This window comes from Balaenoptera acutorostrata, chromosome 1, assembly GCF_949987535.1.
Source record: "Balaenoptera acutorostrata chromosome 1, mBalAcu1.1, whole genome shotgun sequence".
NCBI classification, from domain to species: domain Eukaryota; kingdom Metazoa; phylum Chordata; class Mammalia; order Artiodactyla; family Balaenopteridae; genus Balaenoptera; species Balaenoptera acutorostrata.
The window spans coordinates 116,341,145-116,364,459 of record NC_080064.1 but is presented as its reverse complement, the minus strand read 5'-3'; the positions used below and the strand labels follow the sequence as shown (position 1 = coordinate 116,364,459).

Sequence of the window (23,315 nt, the reverse complement as noted above, 5' to 3'; positions counted from 1 at the left end):
AACATATAACTAGCTGGCATCTGATCAATCTATTCCTTCATTGCTTGGCTCTGCCCATGAAAATTATCCTCAATCCCCATGTTCTCTTCCTAACTTCCCAAAATATGAATTTATCCCCTGAATATGTATATCCACAAAGACACATATAGTAACACACAACCTCAAAGAATCAGGAATGTCAGTCCAACCCCATCCTCTCTTTGACAGGAGACACTCTAATGTGTTACTATTTTCTTTAAATATCTCTGAAGGTGCACGAATCTCCCAATGGCTATGAAGTCTGAAGCACGTACCTGTCTCCTTCACCTCTGATGAGAGACAAAGGGAGAGAATGAGTTTTAATAAGAACACAGCCAAATGATGCAAAGATGCCAAAGAGGAAAGGGATTAAGACATTTTATTTGACAAAACATTTATTTCAGTCAGCATTTATTGAGAAATATCCCTTTCAAGCCAAACAAGCTACATAATTTGTGGGACCAGTATAAAATAAAAAGGCAGTATCTCTCCTTCAAAAATGAGTAGGATTTCAAGACGGCAACAACTGCACAGGTCACCTGCCCATGAAGCTGGCCCTGGTCCAGGTAAGGCTTTTGGTCATGGACACAAATACAAACACATAAATCTTGCTTTCAAGCAAATGAGAAAAAAGCACAAAAACATAAAAATTATTGTTTGGAGTAGGAAGAGATGAGTGTATTTAGGAAGAACAGTCCAATTTGGGGCATAGAGAAGAGCCATCAACTGGGCGATCCAGGGAAGCTCTTAAGAGAAAGGCATCTGAATTAGAGTTTGAAGGATCAATAGTGATGAAGGAGTGGCTGAAGCAGAAAGATATTGCTGGAAGATGGGGGGGAAACAAACAGATTTCCAAAGGGATGAGGATTTCTACCAGAACAAGCTGCTTTAACAAAATCATGCTTTGTTTATAGCTATGAGTCATGTTTAAACAAAATCAGAAAAGGATTTTATGTGGAAGGTAAAATTAATGACGCCAGAGTTGGGTTTTCATTTCTTTAAGAGTCTGTTTTTGGTCCACCATTCCTGTGCCAAGCAGAGCTGGTGTCTTGAACCCCTGGGGTCTTGGGTATCGACTCCTGTGGAAAGGCAGGGTGGGAGACATGGGCAGAGAAGAGGTTCTGATTTGAGCTGTGGGGGAAAATGGGATCTTGATCTCAAATAAGGGAAATCAGAGAGAAAGGGGAAAGGGAAAAAGAAAATAGAGGAAAGACAAATGAGTTGATAAGAAGTTGAAGAGCCAAAACAAGAAAAGACTCACCTCTGTTCTTTAAATGATGAGTCAACTATAACCAACATGACCAGGGAAACTATTACCATCAAACAGATCAATATCAGAAGGTAGGAGTATCCAACTAGTTGGGGATAAAGTAAGGAAGTCAATCTATAAAGTACTCTCTATTCTACCACAGTTAATGCTTCTCATTTCACAATAGTGGCACCTCCCCAGAGCTTTCTTCTGTCTTTTCCAGGACTCTCATTTCAATTCTTCCTGAGTCTATGTCCCTGCTCTGCCCACTCCCTCTCTCTTTCACCAAATCAATAGGTCCATCTTTCTTTTCTCTTTAGTACCTCTAATCTAATTGCATTTTCTTGAAATTTAACTGCTGTCATGCTCCATCCTTCTTTACTTGGATTCCCCCACCTGTATCCTCTTGTGCATAGCATCCTAGCCACTTCCTAAGCTCCTCACTCATTAGCCCTTGGACTATGAGAAGACTATCACCTCCCAGCTGGGCCCCAGTTCTTTCTCACCCCAATGGATGATTAGGTCCTGTCCTCCTAGACTGCTGTGCTTTACTCGGCAACTCAGGCCGGCCGCCTCCCCAGCCGCCACGTCCAGGGTTACTTGGAGATACCAAGTCCCGTCAGCATTGGGCAAGACATCTCCTTGCTGAGTGCCTGGCTGCTTCTGCTCACCCCTCATCCACATCACCCACACGGGTTTTGGATGAAAGCCAGAGACGTGACACATCAGCAACAGACGACCAGGCCCAGGACTGGGGCCTTTGGACACCCAAGCCTCTGGCTTCACTAGAAAGGAGAAGATAAGGAGAAATGAAATTTAGGAGGGTACCCTAGGCCACAACTCAGTGACTTAGGGTCCCTTTGCAGTTTGAGTAATCACTTCTTTCTCTTTTCTTGGAAGCAATTCTAAACCCATACTTTTCACCCTCTAGCTTATTATGTGATTCAAAAAGTTGATAAAGGGTAGAAAACTCAAATACAAGAGTTGAAACACTAGAAATAAGAGGGGAGAGAGAGTTGGGCTCACCTTGTCGTTGCAGTTCTGACTTCCCTGCTTCAAGGAGGCCTGCCAGAAACCGAGGGCAGGTGTCACTGAGAAGGCTCTGAATGATTTCTTTAATAAATTTGTAGTGGTTGAGCACCTTACAGACATTCTGAGCTCGACTCCCTGCTCCTGGAGACGGTTTCCAGGAATTTTCTTGGAAACTCAGGAAATCTGATCCTTGATATGCCCCATTTAAGAAGCTTTCTGAGGCCTTCCCAGGATGAATTAAACAGCCAAATGATACCTGGAGCTCAAAGGGGTCTGTGGGTGGACAAGAAAGAGAGAATCAATATGGAAAGAATTACAGGGAAGGAAAACTTGCTGGGGGATCACATGGAAGACTAGAGATGTGGCAGGAAAAAAGGAAGAAATTTGTGGGAATAAAATTTTGAGATAATAAAGGTATTTTGAAATACTGAAGGGGAAGAGCTAGATGGGAAGACTGTTAGAGAATCAGAAGATGGTCTGGAAGAGCAGACTGGGGAGTGGTTAGGTACAGGTTGAATCCTGTAAACACTCAGGCCAGGAAGAAAGGAGGGCAGAATCCTGGTTGGGAAAGGCTGACCAGGAGTGCTGGGCAGAAGATCAAGAAGAGACAACTATTCAAGGTCTAGAATATGAGGGTATATTCAGGAGTGTGAGAGCTGTGTGTATGGGGGTAGAGGAGGGGGATAGGGTGGGGATGGTGGTGAAGCGTGCAGCAGAGAAGAGAGTGACCAAAAGGGGACAAGTACAAGATCAGGAAGTTTGGAAGACGGTCAGGGTACATAAGCCATCTACCCTTTGGAAGATGGTCGGAGCCCTCAGGCAAACATTAGCTTGGAACAAAGAACTCACATTGAAACTGAAACTGACTGGCAAAGGCCTGCACTTCGCGAGGGAAACTATGGATGTACAACCTCAGGAATGCCTGGATGTTCTTCAGCTCCTCCTTGCTGAAGTTACCCTGGGACCAAGGCTTCAGAAAGCGGATGGTGCCCAAGACACTGTCCCAGCCATGAGTCTGCAGCTCGCCCAGCCAGCCTGAGCCCTGGGTGTGTGTCCAGCTGCGATTGGCAAAGGAGGAGATCTGGAGCACGTGGAAGGAGAGGGGCTCTTCTGCAGCTGAATGACGGGGTCCTAAGACCTGTGGAGCTGAGAGAGGGAATGAAAGGACAGGAGAAGAGAGCCCCATAAAGGGGCTCTTTATGGATATGGTTAAACAGGTTGCATATAGTCCCACACCCCCTCCCCCGGGCCAGCATCCTCACCCCCAAATCAGAGAGATTAACTAAGACTACGGCCAAGGATACTTTGCCTGGAACTAGCCTGGCGGGCAGACTCCAAGGGCATTCTGTAGGAGCGTTACTCCCTCTTCCCCCAGGTCCTCCCCAGAACTTCTCCATCCTGCAGTGCACAACCACAGGTATCTTTCCACCTGGGATCAACTTACCCACTTTGCTTGCCCCATGGCAGAGAAGTCCCTTGAAGAGCAGAGGCAGCAGGAGGAGCATTGAAGCTCTGTTAGGTAAAGGATGCCACCGCAGGCAAGCTGCCCTCAGAATTCAGAGACAGTTCCCCTCTCAACCCTCTTTCCCTCTCATCTGACTTCCTTTGGCACACCAACACACAAAACCTCTCCCTCTGCCCACTTCCTTGTCGGAGAAACCCTACAGCCTCCGGCAGTCACAGGCCTCCCACACAGTCTCTCATTTCCCCTCCATTTCTCACACTGTCCAGTCCAGATTTTCTTCCTGCTCTTGCCTGCATCGTCCTGACCCTCTCGGTTGCACCCAGTCCTGGCTCATGGCAAAGGCTGCAGTCTGTGGTCTGGCTGGAAATTTTAGTGTCTTTTAGTCTTAGAGAAATCAAGTCCACACTTGGGTTCTCAATGTCCTCTTCTGTGAGAAGAAGTGATGGAAGGTGATCAGTGATGCCCAGTGGCCTTTCCAGCAGTCTCCCCACCACTTATCCCTCTGTGGTCTCCTCCTCCTGTCTGCTCCCTGGCTCCCTTTCCCCCTCTTCTTGGTCTTCCCTGTCTTTCTCTACTGACCCATTGTTTTCCCTCTGGAGTTCATTCTCACTCCTCTCACTTGTCCTGCTTGTTCTCCCTGTCCCCCCTCAGTCCCCCTCTGTCCCTTCATTCTGCTCTTCTCAAAATCATTATCAGAAGACACGAGGCATTTTGAGTGTAGTGGTACAATCCACAGGCAAATGTCATAATCCATAATGGAAAAGAAACAACAATGACAGTACAGGTTATCAGATAATCTATAGAAAATGCCCTTTTGCTCAGTTTCCCCACTCAGACCAGTTGTCACTGTTGAAGGGTCTATTACCAGGTTTAACCTGGAAGTGGTGAGCTGGCAGGCAGCTGGATTTCCATTCATGTTGTGTGAATTGGTCTGGGGTCAGTATACAGGGGCCTTGGATCCCCGCCCCTACACCAAATGAGTTGAGTGTGTCTACAAGTCAGTGGGCAAGCTTCACTCTGTTTATGAGGGGTGGGCAGGCAGCCTTCCCCTCACAGTTCATGGCCTGGAAGCATTGGTGTCCTGTTGGTGGTCACTGACTAGAGAGGAGTTCCACTGGAGGTGGGAAAGTGAATCTAGGGGACTGGAGTGTGCATGGGAGAATTAATTACTGAGTTGAGTGTTTATTTGGGTTCCTTTCATTGATGTTTGCTGTGGCAGCCTCAAGGCAGTTGAAATACCATACCTTTGTTTGTGACATTAGTTAATGCTCACTGGGTGCCAAGAAATTTGCCAGACACTAAGGTTTCCGAGAGAAAATTTCTTTAGTGAAAACAAAACAAAACCCAACATAAAGCCTCTCCTTTTATTATAGAGAAAGCTCACAGAATAGTGATCAGAATTGTTGAAAAAGATCCACACTCAGTCTCATCCTGCTATTGTTTCTGAATTCTAAAGAGAAAAAAAAAAAAAAAACAAAAAAAAAACCTCACAATGTTTCAGATATATATACTGGCTACTTACATAGAAGAGAACGACATAGGCTTCAGATATTTCATATGCAATGCTGTAGGGAAATATTTCAGAACTCTGAGGTAATGAGATAATTCTAAATTTCTTCCTTCAGGCAAATTTTCATTCTCCCATGAGGGCAAAATTAATCCATATTTGAACTCAAAAAGTCAAACAATATGCCACATAACTCCCTTTATGAAACAAATTATCTGAGTAAAACCAGAAAATTGCCTCAATAAAGAACTCAAGAAATGATACAAGAATACTGGTATAAAATGATTTATAAAATATATAGTTAACTCTAAATAAGCATTTAAAATTAACTTGTAAAATTTAACACATTTGTTTAATATTTCAGAAAAAATTAATAATAGTTGAAGAATTAAATTCCATATTAATTCATCAAAACTTGGGAAGGGAGATGAAAAGAAAGGAGAGAAATAAGGATTACTGTATTTCAAATCATATTATATAGACCATAAGAGCACAATATAAAATGGAGTCAATTAGAAAAATCATTTCAATTATGATGTTTATAGAAAACTACCTTAAATCAAGGTGGCAGAGAACACAGTTAGCTCATATCTCTAAAACAATTAAAATGTTTAAAAATGTGTGCTAATAAAAGATGAATGAATCCATTATCATGCTGGAAAACAGTGAAGGGATCCAACTGCTGAAGAGAAATTTTAAAGAAGCCCTTCAAAAATAAAAACAGATGAAATGGCTTCAAAATCCACAGCCCAAAACATATGCAGAAGGAAAATAATACTAATAGAAGAGGATGCCTGCCTGCAAATACTATACATATAAATGAAAACATACAAAATATGATGGTAATTAAGTAGATTATTTATTACCACTGGTTTTACTGAGTTTCAGGCTGCAATACATTTTGTCATATGACAATAACCCAAGAACTTCTCTATTAGCAGAGTGATATGTTTGCCTAGGGAGATATTCCAGCCTGAAAACAGGCAGTGTATTTGCAGGAGAAGTAGATCAGGGACTAGGGCAACTAGACCTCCAATACCACCTCCTTTGTTCATGCTACAAACTGAAGAATCAGTTGCATCACCTGCACAGAAAAGCAGAGGAAGGCAAGGGTATATTTTGCGTAGTAGCCACTTAGTTCTACAGAAAGTTCAGGTAGATTTGAAACATTTATTTTCAACTTTATCTGAAAAAATGAAAGCACAGGATCCTAGGATCCTACCTCTTTTCGCTAAAGAATAATGAAGGGAGTATTTGCCTTACCACAAAGTAAAACATGCTAGACAGTTAGTGCTAAAACAGGTGGAAGATGTGTAGAAACGTATCATAGGAGAAAAGTGGATTTTAGAGCTTAAGGACCAGAGGAAAGAAAAGAGACGTAGCAGATGTTGGTAAGACCTGATATGTGAGCCATACTGAAGAACTGTCTCATTTTTCTTGCAAGTGAAGGATTTTAAACATGAGAGTTTTGTGGTTAAAATGCCATTTAGGAAAATTCCCTTAATCCCAAGAAGATTCACTGGAGATTGTACCAGAGAGTGATGAGACTACGATGGATGATGACTTTAGTGACCTGGACAAAGGTAGTAGCAGTGAGAATGGAGAGGTGTGGAAATAACAAAAGATAGCTTGGAGGTCATCAGGAGTAATCAAGCAAAGAAGTATGACCAGGAGGAGATAAAGTGGGGCCGTTCACGAAGGTACACAGCACAAGCTTGGGAAGGATGGCATGGAGACACACAGTTCAGATTGGGTCATGTTGGATTAAGGCTCCAGTGGGAGGTATTCAGGTGTTTCACGGCACATGGGTTGTTGCAAGGAGGTGTTATGGATAACACAGAACCTGCCAAACACATGGTACCATAGAAAGAAGTGTAGAAAACTGTAAATCTGTCCCTCTCTTTCAAATTATATATTTAAGTTAAATTTAATAGATATTATCTGTGTCACAGAAAATGTTCAAGTCTCTTGAATTTGTTTATTTATTCATTCTTTCCTTTACTCATTAAATATTTATTGAGAACTTAACTATATGCCAGACATTTTACTAAGAGCTGACAATATAATGATAGAGCAAGAAAAGAGTAAGGAAGGAGGGATATAGTCCTTGTCCTGGTGGAGCTTAGTGTGAATACAGATGAATAGATAAGCACAGCTCTCATAAACAATGAATTTAGAAGTACACAGTGCTATGGTAAGAAATGATAAGAAAAATGGACGAAGTCAGGGAGATCAAGGGAGGATTCCCAGAAAGTGACAACACACCTGCATTCTGAGGGAAGAGCAGACATTAACCTTGAAAAGAAACCACAGTACATGCAAAGACCCAGTACATAGAGGGATTATATCCCATCTGAGAAACTAAAAGGCCACAATTCACATGTATTTTGTAACACAAAATTTCTCAAATATCATTAAAATCTACTTCTCTGATTTAAATATCAATATATCTTTTCCTGAAAAATGTACAAAAAATATTTGGACGTGATTATGCACTGAATCCCAGAGAGTACACTAGTAAATGTTGTACCATGTTTACATCTAGGCTGGTCAGCCAACACTTTCAGAATAACAGCCTTTTATGTAATGTCTGGGTAACATAGGGACTTCTTCCCCCACCCCCACCATGTTGGGCAGATGTGAGCTAAAGCTTGAATACTTCACTTGTGCTGTACCCACCACCACTCAGGAGGCCTCCAAAGCTCTTTTTTTTTTTAAATTGAAGTATAGTTGATTTACAACGTTGTGTTAATTTCTGCTGTACAACCAAAGCTCTTTTAAACATCCAGCTAGGCCTCTGTTGAAGTTTTTTGCTTCTGTGCATAACACCAAACCCCCTTAGGTAAGTGGGAATAATCAGAATGCATCTTAATACCATGAAGTCTAAGAGGTGCTGCAGCAGTTCATACCCCCTAATTTCTCTAGTGTGGGGAACTTCCAGAATGGTGGGCTGACAAGCTTGGCTAACCCTCTCCCCAAAAACAATGATAAAACTGGACAATATTTTCAAAAACAACCATACTGAGTCTGTGGAAATGGATCAAAGTTATACAACAAATTAAGAAGTGTTTACTCTAGAAAAACTCTTGAACCTGGAGTAAGCACAGGTGTGGTTATAACCCGGGCTGCTCCCATCTTTTTCCCATGCCCAGTACCTTCACTGCAGTTCTACTAGGGCAGGGAAAGCCCTGAACATCAGAAGTTTCCCTGCTGAAGATGGCTAACTTGATTTAGAGAGAAGAAAGGACAATACCCAAACCCAGGGGCATCACTGAAATAGCAAATTCAAAAGCAAACAGATGGAAAATGTTAACTTCCCAGTTAGTCTAAGGATATAACACTAGATAGAGCAACAAACCCGCACTCTAGCCAGAAAATTTTAAAAGATACTAATGAGTAAGATGTCCTTATTGGGCATGGATAATCTGCCACATATCCTTGGTCTGGAAGGATGCACACACGTGCAACACTGCATGCACGCTCAAAGGAGCCAGAAACAACCAACCCCAATGTTCTGCAGGTCCCTGGATGAAGATGAGGCTTGTACACATGCTGTGAGGAGACACAAGAAAGTGAAGGGGAAAGTGAAAGTCAGGGCTGACTTGCAAACTTCCTGAAATTTGAGTACACTCCCCAGTTCAAACGGAGATCCGTTGGCAAAGAGTAGAAGCTATACTGGCTCAATGTGTTTGAGCATGACCTTATTAAGTATGCTGACATAGGAGGGATCTCTAAGAAACCAGGCTTAAAAAGAAAAACAAGAGTAACCAAAAATAATAACAATAATAATAATAAAATAAAATAAAGAGAAAAGAAAATTAGAGAAATCTGTGGCCAAATACTATGGAAGAGTCAGATTGTATAGATTAGCACAGGCAAGTTATTAAACAAAAATATGAAGAAACAAAGAGTTGACAGAATAACATGGGGTGATCAGAACCCATATATAATCTATAATATCCATTTTTCAACACAAAAATGAAACATGAAAAGAAAAGGGAAGTGTGACTACACACAGCGGAAAAAAAGAAATCAACAGAAATTGTCTTTCATGTTGCTCAAGTTTTAGACATAGAAAAACTTCAAACTGGTAAACAATGAACATTAAATAAGTTCAAGGAGTAAAGCTCATGTTTAAGAATTAAGGAGAGTATGACAAAAATGAGGCATCAAGTAGAGAATATCATTAAAGAAATAGAAAATTTAAAAAAAACTAAATGGAAATTCTGAAACTGTACAATAAATTCCTAGCAGGACAAAATATAAATATACCAAAATATACTAACAATAAATAATCCAAAAATGAAGTTAGGAAAACAATTTCATTTACAAAAGCCTCAAAAAGAATAAAATACATAGGAACAAATTTAATAAAAGAAATGCAAGTCATATAGACTGAAAACCAAAAAACATTGTCAAGAGAAATTAATGATCTAAGAAAGCTCAGAGATAAACCCACACACCTATGGTCAACTAATCTATGACAAAGGAGGCAAGAATATACAGTGGAGAAAAGATAGTCTCTTCAATAAGTCGTGCTGGGAAAACTGGACAGCTGCATGTAAAAGAATGAAATTAGAACACTCCCTAACACCATACACAAAAATAAACTCAAAATGGATTAAAGACCTAAATGTAAGATCAGATACTATAAAACTCTTAGAGGAAAACATAGGCAGAACACTCTTTGACATAAATCACAGCAAGATCTTTTCTGACCCACCTCCTAGAGTAATGGAAATAAAAACAAAAATAAACATATGGGACCTATGAAACTTAAAAGCTTTTGCACAGCAAAGGAAACCATAAACAAGATGAAAAGACAACCCTCAGAGTGGGAGAAAATATTTGCCAACAAATCAGCTGACAAAGGATTAATCTCTAAAATATAGAACAACTCATGCAGCTCAATATCCAAAAAACAAACAACTCAATCAAAAAATGGGCAGAAGGGCTTCCCTGGTGGTGCAGTGGTTGAGAATCTGCCTGCCAATGCAGGGGACACGGGTTCGAGCCCTGGTCTGGGAAGATCCCACATGCCACGGAGCGACTAGGCCCGTGAGCCACAATTGCTGAGCCTGCGCATCTGGAGCCTGTGCTCTGCAACAAGAGAGGCCGCAATAGCGAGAGGCCCGCGCACTGCGATGATGAGTGGCCCCCACTTGCTGCAACTAGAGAAAGCCCTCACACAGAAATGAAGACCTAACACAGCCATAAATAAATAAATAAATAAATAAATAAATAAATAAAATTAAAAAATGGGCAGAAGATCTAAATAGACATTTCTCCAAATAAGACATACAGATGGCCAAGAGACACATTATTAGAGAAATGCATATCAAAACTACAATGAGGTATCACCTCACACCAGTCAGAATGACCATTATCAAAAAATCTACAAACAATAAATTTGGAGAGGGTGTGGAGAAAAGGGAACCCTCTTGCACTGTTGGTCGGAATGTAAATTGATACAGCCACTATGGAGAACAGTATGGAAGTTCCTTAAAAAACTAAAAATAGAATTATCATATGACCCAACAATCCCACTACTGGGCCTATACCCAGAGAAAACCATAATTCAAAACAACACCCCAATGTTCATTGCAGCACTATTTACAATAGCCAGGTCATGGAAGCAACCTAAATGCCCATCGACAAATGAATGGATAAAGATGTGGTACATGTATACAATGGACTGTTACTCAGCCATAAAAAGGAATGAAATTGGGTCATTTGTAGAGATGTGGATGGACCTAGAGACTGTCATACAGAGTGAAGTAAGTCAGAAATAGAAAAACAAATATCGTATATTAACGTATTTATGTGGAATCTTGAAAAATGTTACAGATGAACCTGTTTGCAAGGCAGAGATACAGACACAGACATAGAGAACAAACATATGGGCACCAAGGGGGGAAAGAGAGAATGGAATAAACTGGGAGATTGGGATTGACATATACACTACTATGTATAAAATAGATAACTAATGAGAACCTGCTGTGTAGCACAGGGAACTCTACTTCGCTGTACAGTAGAAACTAACACAACATTGTAAAACAACTATACCCCACTTAAAAAAACAAACAAAAAAAATTTATGACACCCCCTCCCTCCCAAAAAAAATTAAGCAAACCAATTTTTCCATTACTTGCTGGTTTTCGTTATATCCTGAAACATCCATTCAACATTTTTATCTGCTAATGTAATGGAAACTCATCTGCTCAATGAGATTTATAACTAGTGTTTTTCACATGTTCACAAAATATTGTTGTACATTTTGCAATGGGTCTTTATTATCTAGTAATGATGGCTTGCAAATTAAATTCATTTTTAATGGCCAAAAAAGAAATTAATGATTTAAATAAATGGGGAAACATTTCATGCATTCACAGTAACATCAAAAATAATTAATAACAAATAAAAGAATATAATTAGCAAAAATGTAACACCTGTGTTCATTTTAGATCTACATGTGTCATAAACAATTCATCTTGTTTTTCTTGCTAATAAAGTGTTTTTCTGTTTATTTTTTGTTCTGTTTTTGCTGCATATCATTTTGGATAAGTGGGACTCAATGGAAAAATTTGTACTTTAGTATTATATTAATTTAGCCTGTTGATTTTTTTGTCCAGATAAATCACTGAATTCTTTTTTTAAGTTAATTTCTCTATTGTTTAATTTTTCTGTAGAGAAAATCATATCATATACAAATAATGACAATCTCATCTTTCTTTATACCTTTTATTTTTATTTACACACTGGATTAGAAATTACCACTTTAATACCACTTTGAATAACAATGGCAATAGCAGACACCCTTGCCCTTTTCCTAATTTTAATGTTAAACCTTATACATTTTTGTTACTCTTATATTTGCTACACATTGGTTATAGCTAAACTAAGCCATATGAAGCAAGTTCTCTTTTATTCCAAAACTGGTAACATATTTTTTCATCAGTGTATGTTTAACTTTATTGAGGGTTTTATCAGACTTGTAGTAAGATGATATAGACAACCACATTAATCGATTTTCTAATGTTCAATTATTCTTACACTCCTGGTAAAAACTCTACATGTTGTATCTAAAGTTACTTAAATTCCTAAGTGAAATTGGATAATAGCTATTGGGTGTTCGGTTCCATTGTTTGCTTTGTTTTTTTTGTTTGCTTTATTTATCTTCAAGTATTCTTCTCAGGTTGCTGAGTTTTTGTGTTGTGATATTCTAGCCTCATGAAATGACTTCCGTTGTTTTCCATTATTTTATATATCTTGAAACATCATCAAGAGCCTGAAGCCTTTTGGATTAGTCACAAATTTGCCATCAGTTTCAATTTTTATGGTAACTGATATACTTAGGGTTTCTTTTTCTTTTGGGTCTTATTTGAATCATTTATAACTTTCAGTAAAATTTTTCATCTCATTTTGACTTCAAATGACCTGAAATGAAGTTGTACATAGTTTCCTCTTATTAATTTTTACTCTTTACTGCATCCATTAACACCCACTTTTTAAATCCCAGTGTTCTTTATTTGTGTATTATCTTTTTTATCATTCCTTCTAGAGTTTACTTTTATATTTTATTAATTTTTTTTTCAAAAAAGCTGTCTATGTCTCATTTGGTAGTTTCTATTATAATATGTGTTAATTTCTATTTTAATGATACAGCTTTTATATTTACTTCCTTTCTTCCTCACTTTTTGATTCACTTTACTTGGTCATTGAGTGAATGTCTAGATCACTTATTTTCAACATTTCTTCTTCTCTATAAATACATTTAAAGCTATATATAGCTCTGTAAATCTACCTTGGTTTCATAATACCATTATGGTCTATAGACACAGATAGATACTGAAGAGAATACATACTATCCTACAAAAAAAACATAATACATCATCAAAAGATTCAAATGGCATATGCTAAACATACTACAAGTAACTTACTAATTTGGAGAACTGTAGAATCATTCACAAAATAAAATAAAGCAAAAATGTTGGAGAAGAAAGTAATTTTACTATTTCACAAGAAATTGCACTGTCACATGGGTGAAATAACCACACACCAGTTTTCAGTTTTGAGGTTACTGAAGCCACAAGTGACAACAATGACTGAGCAAAGCAGCAAGAAATTTCTGATAACAGCCCCACAACAATTTAAAAAATCATAACATTTCTTCTAAATTAAAATCCTGAAGATAAATTCCAAAGGAAAAAATATTTAACTAACTTTAATTTTTGGTACTTAATATGGTATAATTGTTTCCTCCTTTCTTGTTTACTGTTTGTGGCCAGGTCTCTTTTAAGAAGAAATTCTCCGTCCTCTGCTTCGCTCAGGGGCTGGCCCACAATCACACTCACAGATCTCCTTTTGTTTACCTTCTTGCCAAAACTGAAAAATTCACTGGAAACATATGACAAGATGTCGCTTTAGACAAAGAAATCTTCCTAAGCGAGGAAATGATGGGGAGAAATTGCCTAGAAATGATTTAAAATAGTATCCTTGAACACATTTGTATAAATGTAAGGAAGTATTCAATCTGCTGCTATTGAAAACTCTGTAATCATCTAGGGACCTTCCTGTATTTCCTCCAATGAAGTCTGGTTTACAAGTTTAATGATATTAGAATAAGCAGTATCAATTTAATAAAATGTTAACAGAAGGTATGAAGTAACATCAACTTCTATTATATATAGCTTTAAATGTATTTATAGAGAAGAAGAAACTTCAAGCATTCAATAGTCAACCATATAATAAAATCTCATCTTTCAATTTGAACGTGTTGCCCGTTTTTCAAAGGTGCAGGAAAAAGGAGAGAATATTCACAGACAGTCCAATATGATCACACGGGCCATTTCTAAGCTTCATTCATCTACTCAGCAATTGTTTAATCTTCCAACTCTGCCCACACAGCCAACTCCTGCCTATGGTTAATTTCCAGGAGGTTTATATATTCCAGCTCTTTTCCTTCCAAATCTAATTCTAAAGCTCAGTGACATTTTCTCTCTGAGGTCTCATTCTTTTTCAGAGAGATTTCCATTTAGATAACAATTCCATTCGTGTGAATTTATGAAGCCAATGTTGTACCAGATAACCACAATAACAGGGTACAAAAAGGTCTCTTGGGGGGCTTCCCTGGTGGCGCAGTGGTTGAGAATCTGCCTGCCAATGCAGGGGACACGGGTTCGAGCCCTGGTCTGGGAAGATCCCACATGCCGTGGAGCAACTGGGCCCGTGAGCCACAACTACTGAGCCTGAGCGTCTGGAGCCTCTGCTCCGCAACAAGAGAGGCCACGATAGTGAGAGGCCCGCGCACCGCGATGGAGAGTGGCCCCCACTCGCCGCAACTGGAGAAAGCCCTCACACAGAAACGAAGACCCAACACAGCCAAAAATAAAAATAATAAATAAATAATAAATATTTTAAAAAAAGGTCTCTTTGGATTAGAACACTAATCCACATTGCTCTGATCATTGCCCTTAACCTCTTATTGAATTACCTTCAGACTCCCCAAAGTCTTAAATAATTATTTCTAAGAGCACTTTGTGATTCTTCCATGAACTTACCAATGAGTCCATCCAGCTCCCACCTTTTGAAAACCTGTGTGCAAGTTTCTCAGCTCTGTCTTTCATGTCCTCAGTCATTGTGTGTCATGCACCACTATATTTATGGGTATTGATATGAACTGGGTCTGTATGATCTAAAGTAGTACAGTATGCTCTGAGGCCCTCAAAGTGCTAATTCCAAATGGAAATCCATGTCTTTATCCCCCCTTTTGGTTACATTTTTGTTATGTAGCTTAAGGAGTTTTGAGTTATGCTAACCACATCTTAAAGTAGTGCTGCCTAACAAAACTACCTGTATGATAGAAATGTTCTATTCTGTGATGTTTGGTATAGTAATTAATTTAATTTAATTTAGTTTAATTTTGGAAAGAGCAGTTTTAGTGTTGAAACTGAAAACAGTAACTTTCTATTTTTATCCATATCCCTATGGCTTTCTGTGATTCAAATGTGTTCAGCCCACAAATCTGCCAAACCTTCCACTCTTGTCTGAATCCTGGTTCAGCCCAGGCTGGAACCCCTGACACACCTGCATGCTGACCTCAGTGCTTCATTTAGGGAGTCTGGAGGATCCATCATCACAACAACCTACCCTTCTGCATCCACACTACCGAGTTCATGATATCTTATATTCTATGGCTAAAGATCACTGTTTCTTAATTCTTTGCACTGATTAGTGAAGTACAGCAGAAGATGGAGTGGTCATTGCATAAGGCTGGTTTCTCATTAGCCTGAGGATCTTTACGCTGATCATCTCCAGCCAGGATAGTTAACCCTTCTTAATAGGTTCATGAAGGCTTTCAATGAAAAATATTTGAATAGAAGATGTAATACTGAATTTCAGCTTTTACATTTTTCATTCCTATTAAATTGACATCTTGTCCATGCATTCCTAAATTAAATTTTTCTTTCACTGCTCTCACCCAGATGAATTTCTTTTTAGTTGTTCTTAGTTTATTTCATAGAGTGTAGACCCTCAGATTAAGCACTATTTCATGTGGCACACACTTGTGTAGGCCATCTTAACAGTTTACATACTTTATGAACTCTGGCTACTTTTTTGGGTTTTTTTGTTTGTTTTTAGACTTTACTAGGACTTTTTAAGATAATTTTTTATTTGGGAATAATTTTAGATTTAGAGAAAAGATGCAAGATAGTATAGAAAGTTCTACACAGTTTCTCCTAAAGTTAACATCTTACATAACTGTGGTAAATTTGCCAAAACTAAGAAATTAATATTGGTACATCATCATTAAAGTACGGATTTGTTCAGATTTCACCAATTTTTCCACTATTTCATGTTTTCTCTTCAAAGTTCCCATCCAGGATATCACACTGCATTTTTTTTAAAGTGCTTATCATTTTTTCTCTCAGCTCTCTAAATGAAGGCAACTTGTTGGACTATGTCAATGTTGACAATAGGATGATGTGAATTTTTCTGTTGGTAAAGCAGGAAAAGGGGCCAGCTTGGGACTTGAGATGGTTAAGGAGACTCTGTCCATGACTGCTACAGGGGCCAACTTAGTTCTTTTACCAGCTTGCTGGTCAGATCATATCACACTGCATTTAATTATCGTGTCTCTAAAGAGACACGATAAGGCCTTTAGTCTTCTCTAATCTGTGACAGCTTCTCCATCTTTCCTTGTTTTCATGACCTGAACAATTTTGAAGAGCACTGGCCACATATTTTGTAGACTTTCCCTCACTTTGGGTTTGTCTGATATTTTTCTCATGATTAGTTTGGGGTTGTGAGTTTGAGGCAAGAATACTACAGATGTGACACGCCCTTCTCATCACATCATGTTAGAGGCACATGATAGCAACATGATTTATGACTGGTAATGATAATCCAGATCACTATGCTAAGCTTGTGTCTGCCAGGTTTTTCCACTAAAGTTACTACTTTACTTCTCACACTCTATGCACCAGAAGTGAGACAATTAGTCCAGCCCACGTTCAAGGGCAGGGAATCAAACTCCACATCCTGGAAGGGGAGTTCCTACATAGATAGTCTGGAATTCTTCTGTAAGGAAGATTTGTCCCTTTCCCCCATTTTTAATTTATTCATTATTTATTATACTTGTGTGGGCTTATGTTTGTTTCATTTATACTTTTGATTTTACTAAGATTTTTAGAACCTGCTATCATCTCTTCTCCTAACCATTTCAGTGACCACTCCTAACTCTGCCATTCATTTCCTTAACTTTTCCTTGTAAATAAGCTCTCCAAATTAAGGCCCACTTTCAAACTCCAAAGTCATCTGTATCCCTGTTCTAATACTATATGGAAAATATTCTAACTTCTTATTTTCCCTTAGAATCACACAAAAAAGAAGAATTGAAACAAGAGTATTATTAGGCCATCTTGCTTTATGTGGATATTGCTTGAACAAATTGCACAATTCTGTGAGCTGTGGCAGCCACAGCTGTGAAATGAGAACAACTATATTACCTTCCTCATGTGATTATTGTGAGAATTAAATGAGAAATGCATAAAAAAGCACACAAGAAACATTTAAACATTATTCACTCCTTGTATCATTAGAACCACTACCACCACCACCATCATCATCATTACTATTATTACCACAGATGACCTCTGTAACTTGAGGAAACAATAATGTCTCCCTCATAATGGCTCCTGAATGTGCTAATGTCATGGGTTAAAGTTTCCATCTGCCTCCCTGAATTACTAATAAATCTTTGAACTTTCAATATCATGATCTTAACCAATTTTATTGACTTTTAAAATAACACTGGAATTTCAGTTTTGCAATGGTACATTAGATCCTTTAGGAAAAACTATCCTGCTGAGATCAGCTAGATAGATTTTGAAAAACATCATCCATTTGAAGATGTCTGAGAACTGTGAAGACAGTGAGGAATTAGAGGCCATGATCCAGAAAAGGAAGGAAGTCCTGAGAGGTGGAACCCAGCATTTGGGACCACATTCCCTTCACCCACAGGCATCCATTACCTCCAAAAGTGGTGCCTGAGAAACCAAGAGGCTGAGCAGAACCTTCCAGAGTCATGGGGCTAAGGAGACAAAAATTGGAATTGGGGGCCTACATGGAAACAGAAGCCCTGGTAGACACCACAAGCTTTCAGTTAAAACTCTAAAACTTGACATTCTAAAGCCCTGTACCTTAATAGTAAAAGTAAATCAGAAATAGAAAAGATAGAGCAGCCCTGACAGGGACTGAAATTCACACTCAAATAATTGAAATTCCTGATTTGATTAGGTCAACTGACATTGCTAACCCCCAACCCTAACTTCAAGTTAAGCAATGGAAAGGGTAAATAAATCAAAATCAATATTAGCTGTGTTAAATAAATTTAAATTTAAATTCATTTAAAATTTAAAATTTGCTGTATAAAATAAATTAAAATATATGAGAACTGTAGCATATAAGTCAGGAGAAGGATAAATGGAATTAAAGTGCTCTAGGATCACTGCACTAGCATAAAGTGGTAAAATACTAATTTATATTAGAATTTAATAAGCTTAGGAAGCATGTAAAACTTTCTGGGATAAACAATAAAATAGTAAAAGATCATGAAACCAACAAGTTAATAAATGGGAAAATGATATAATTGAAAATATTTAACCCAAAAAACAGGCAGAAACTCAGGAAGGGGAAAGAATATAAAAGAGACAGGAAAAGAAGGAAGTAATAGTAAGATGATAGATGGTAGATTTAAACCCAAAATATCAGTAATTATGCTGAAGATATGTAAACTAAATAATTAAAAGACAAAAATTGCTAAACCAAATAGAAAATGACTTAACTATATTATGCTCACAAGAGAAATAGCATACATGTAAGTAAACAGAAGATATAAAAATGAAACAATGAAAAAGATATACTATGAAAACACTAGCCAAAAGGAAACTGGTATGGATATACTAAGTTATGACAAAGTAGCCTTAGAGGTAAGGAAGCATTATAAGGTATAAAGGAGGAAATGAATCACAAAGAAGCTATAACATTGCAAACATTTATGCATCTAGGAATATATTCTCAAAATTATAAAGTGAAACCTGATTTTTTTTAAATCTTTTTTTTTAAGTTTAAGAATGGTGGAGGACTTCCCTGCTGGTGCAGTGGTTAAGAATCTGCCTGCCAATACAGGGGACAAGAGTTAGAGCCCTGGTCCAGGAAGATCCCACATGTCATGGAGCAACTAAGCCCGTGCGCCACAACTACTGAGCCTGCGTTCTAGAGCCTGTGAGCCACAGCTACTGAGCCCACACACCTAGAGCCCATGCTCCACAACTAGAGAAGCCACCACAATGAGAAGCCCATGCACCACAATGAAGAGCAGTCCCCACTGGCCAAAACTAGAGAAAGCCCGCACGCAGCAACGAAGACCGAACACAGCTAAAATATATATATATATATATATATATATATATATATATATATATATATATATGAATAAATTTATTTTAATAAAAAAAGAATGGTGGAGATTTCTTTTAATATTCCTCTCTGAGTGATAGAAAAGGCAAATCTACAAATATGCATAAGATTTGAACAACATAATTAATAAATAAGACAATTGAAGATGGCAGAAGACTAAATCGTGGAGATCACCTTCCTCCCCACAAATACATCAGAAATACATCTACATGTGGAACAACTCCTACAGAACACCTACTGAACGCTGACAGAAGACCTCAGACCTCCCAAAAGGCAAGAAACTTCCCATGTAACTGGGTAGGGCAAAAAAAAAAGAAAAAACAGAGACAAAAGAATAGGGATGGAACCTGCCCCTCTGGGAGGGAGCTGTGAAGGAGGAAAAGTTTCCACACACTAGGAAGCCCCTTCACTGGCGGAGACTGTGGGTGGCGGAGGGGGAAAACTTCAGAGCCATGGAGGAGAGCGCAGCAACAGGGGTGCAGAGGGCAAAGTAGAGAGATTCCAGCACAGAGGATCAGCACTGACCAGCACTCACCAGTCCGAGAAGCTTGTCTGCTCACCCGCCGGGGTGGGTGGGGTCTGGGAGCTGAGACTCGGGCTTTGGAGGTCAGACCCCAGGGAGAGGACTGGGGTTGGTTGCGTGAACACAGCCTGAAGGGGGCTAGTGTGCCACAGCTAGCCGGGAGGGAGTCCAGGAAAAAGTCTGGAGCTGCCAAAGAGGCAAGAGACATTTTCTTGCCTCTTTGTTTCCTGGTGCGTGAGGAGAGGGGATTAAGAGCGCAGCTTAAAGGATCTCCAGAGACGGGTGCGAGCGGTGGCTATCAGCGTGGACCCCAGACACAGGCATGAGATGCTTAGACTGCTGCTACAGCCACCAAGAAGCCTGTGTGCAAGCACAGATCACTATCCACACCTCCCCTCCCAGGAACCTGTGCAGCCCGCCACTGCCAGGGTCCCATGATCCAGGGACAACTTCCCTGGGAGAACACATGGTACACCTCAGGCTGTTGCAACGTCACGCCGGCCTCTGCTGCCGCAGGCTCACCCCGCATGCTGTACCCCTCCCGCCCCCCGACCAGAGTGAGCCAGAGCCCCCAAATCAGCTGCTCCTTTAACCCCATCCAGTCTGGGCGGAAACAGAGGCCCTCAGGCTACCTACACGGAGAGGCAGGGCCAAATCCAAAGCTGAACCTCAGGAGATGTGTGAAAAAGAAGAGAAAGGGAAATTTCTCCCAGCAGCCTCAAGAACAGCGGATTAAATCTCCACAATCAACTTGATGTACCCTGCATCTGTGGAATACCTGAATAGACAACGAATCATCCCAAATTGAGGAGGTAGACTTTGGGAGCAATGATATATTTTTTTTTCCCTTTTTCTCTTTTTGTTAGTGTGTATGTGTATGCTTCTGTGTGTGATTTTGTCTGTATAGCTTTGCTTTTACCATTTGTCTTGGGTTCTGTCTCTCCTTTTTTTTTTTTTTTTATTTCTTATTTTTAGTATAGTTCTTAGCACTTGTTATCATTGGTGGATTTGTTTTTTTGGTTTGGTTGCTCTCTTCTTTCTTTCTTTTTTTTTATTACTTTAAAAAATTTTTTAATAATTATTTTCTATTTTTTATTTTAATAACTTTTTATTTTATTTTATTTTACTTTACTTCTCTTTCTTTCTTTCTTTCTTTTTTTTTCTCCCTTTTATTCAGAGCCATGTGGATGACAGGCTTTTGGTGCTCCAGCCAGACGTCAGGGCTGTGCCTCAGAGGTGGGAGAGCCAAGTTCAGGACATTGGTCGACAAGACACCTCCCAGGTCCACATAATATTAAACGGCGAAAATCTCCCAGAGATCTCCTTCTCAATGCCAAGACCCAGCTCCACTCAATCACCAGCAAGCTACAGTGCTGGACACCCTATGACAAACAACTAGCAAGACAGGAACACAACCCCATCCATTAGCAGAGAGGCTGCCTAAAATCATAATAAGGCCACAGACACCCCAAAACACACCACCAGACGTGGACCTGCCCACCAGAAAGACAAGATCCAGCCTCACCCACCAGAACACAGGCACTAGTCGCCTCCATCAGGAAGACTACACAACCCACTAACCAACCTTAGCCACTGGGGCAGACACCAAGAATAACGGGAATTACGAACTTGCAGCTGGCGAAAAGGAGACCACAACCACAGTAAGTTAAGCAAAATAAGAAGACAGAGAAACACACAGCAGATGAAGGAGCAAGGTAAAAACCCACCAGACCTAACAAATGAAGAGGAAATAGGCAGTCTACCTGAAAAACAATTCAGGATAACGATAGTAAAGATGATCCAAAATCTTGGAAATAGAATGGAGAAAATACAAGAAAAGTTTAACAAGGACTTAGAAGAGCTAAAGAACAAACAAACAGTGATGAAAAACACAATAAATGAAATTAAAAATTCTCTAGAAGGGATCAAAAGCAGAATAACTGAGTCGGAAGAACAGATAAGTGACCTGGAAGATAAAATAGTGGAAATAACTACTGCAGAGAAGAATAAAGAAAAAAGAATTAAAAGAATTGAGGACAGGCTCAGGGACCTCTAGGACAACATTAAAGAAACCAACATTCGAATTATACGGGTCCCAGAAGAAGAAGAGAAAAAAAAAAAGGGATTGTGAAAATATTTGAAGAGATTATAGTTGAAACTTCTCTAATATGGGAAACGAAATAGTTAATCAAGTCCAGGAAGCACAGAGAGTCCCATACAAGATAAATCCAAGGAGAAACATGCCAAGACACATATTAATCAAACTATCAAAAATTAAATACAAAGAAATATATTAAAAGCAGCAAGGGAAAAACAACAAATAACACACAAGGGAATACCCATAAGGATAACAGCTGATCTTTCAGCAGAAACTCTGCAAGCCAGAAGGGAGTGTCAGGACATACAAAAAGTGATGAAGGGGAAAAACCTACATCCAAGATTACTCTACCCAGCAAGGATCTCATTCACATTTGATGGAGAAATTAAAACCTTTACAGACAAGCAAAAGCTAAGAGAATTAAGCACCACCAGACCAGCTTTACAACAAATGCTAAAGGAACTTCTCTAGGCAGGAAACACAAGAGATGGAAAAGACCTACAATAACAAACCCAAAACAATTAAGAAAATGGTAATAGGAACATACATATCTATAATTACCTTAAATGTAAATGGATTAAATGCTCCAACCAAAAGACATAGACTGGCTGAATGGATACAAAAACAAGACCCGTATATATGCTGTCTACAAGAGACCCACTTCAGACCTAGGGACACATACAGACTGAAAGTGAGGGGATGGAAAAAGATATTCCATGCAAATGGAAATCAAAAGAAAACTGGATTAGCAATTCTCATATCAGACAAAATAGAATTTAAAACAAAGACTCTTACAAGACAAAGAAGGACACTACATAATGATCAAGGGATCAATCAAAGAAGAAGATATAACAATTGTAAATATTTATGCACCCAACATAGGAGCACCTCAGTATATAAGGCAAATACTAACAGCCATAAAAGGGGAAATTGACAATAACACAATCATAGTAGGGGACCTTAACACCCCACTTTCACCAATGGACAGATCATCCAAAATGAAAATAAATAAGGAAACACAAGGTTTAAATGATGCATTAAACATGATGGACTTAATTGATATTTATAGGACATTCCATCCACAACGAAAGAATACACTTTTATCTCAAGTGATCATGGAACATCTTCCAGGATAGATCATATCTTGTGTCACAAATCAAGCCTTGGTACATTTAAGAAAACTGAAATCGTATCAAGTATCTTTTCCAACCACAATGCTATGAGACTAGATACCAATTACAGGAAAAAATATGTAAAATATACAAACACATGGAGGCTAAACAATACACTACTTAATAAACAAGAGATCACTGAAGAAATAAAAGAGGAAATCAAAAAATACCTAGAAACAAATGACAATGAAAACACGATGACCCAAAACCTTTGGGATGCAGCAAAAGCAGTTCTAAGAGGGACGTTTATAGCAATACAATCCTACCTTAA

At 38.9% G+C, this 23,315-nt stretch overlaps 1 protein-coding gene across 3 annotated transcripts; it reads right to left on the bottom strand.

The window, feature by feature from the left end:
- Nucleotides 1-428: 428 nt before the first annotated feature.
- On the bottom strand, nucleotides 429-3,879 carry LOC103015166 (T-cell surface glycoprotein CD1e, membrane-associated). Of its 3 annotated transcripts, XM_057550917.1 has the most exons (7): nucleotides 3,744-3,879; nucleotides 3,149-3,445; nucleotides 2,414-2,572; nucleotides 2,294-2,332; nucleotides 1,774-2,052; nucleotides 1,280-1,373; nucleotides 429-1,097 (listed from the first exon to the last, which is right to left on the bottom strand). In XM_057550917.1, exons 1-7 carry the CDS (start codon nucleotides 3,802-3,804, stop codon nucleotides 986-988), a joined length of 1,041 nt encoding a protein of 346 aa, XP_057406900.1. In that variant the 5' UTR covers nucleotides 3,805-3,879; the 3' UTR covers nucleotides 429-985. The 3 variants fall into 3 exon arrangements, with proteins under 3 accessions (XP_057406900.1, XP_007171876.1, XP_057406896.1); XM_007171814.2 differs by having other exon boundaries at nucleotides 2,294-2,572; XM_057550913.1 differs by lacking the exon at nucleotides 1,280-1,373 and having other exon boundaries at nucleotides 429-1,168; nucleotides 2,294-2,572.
- Nucleotides 3,880-23,315: the final 19,436 nt, after the last annotated feature.

Bases quoted from the DNA above. Each gene is read 5' to 3' on its own strand.
- LOC103015166 (XM_007171814.2), bottom strand. From the start codon at position 3,804: ATGCTCCTCCTGCTGCCTCTGCTCTTCAAGGGACTTCTCTGCCATGGG. The intron at 2,573-3,148 runs GTGAGTTCTTTG...GTCCACCCACAG, and splicing joins CAGTCAGTTTCAGTTTCAAT to ACCCCTTTGAGCTCCAGGTA. The intron at 1,374-1,773 runs GTGAGAAAGAAC...ATCCCCAACTAG, and splicing joins GGACCTAATCATCCATTGGG to TTGGATACTCCTACCTTCTG.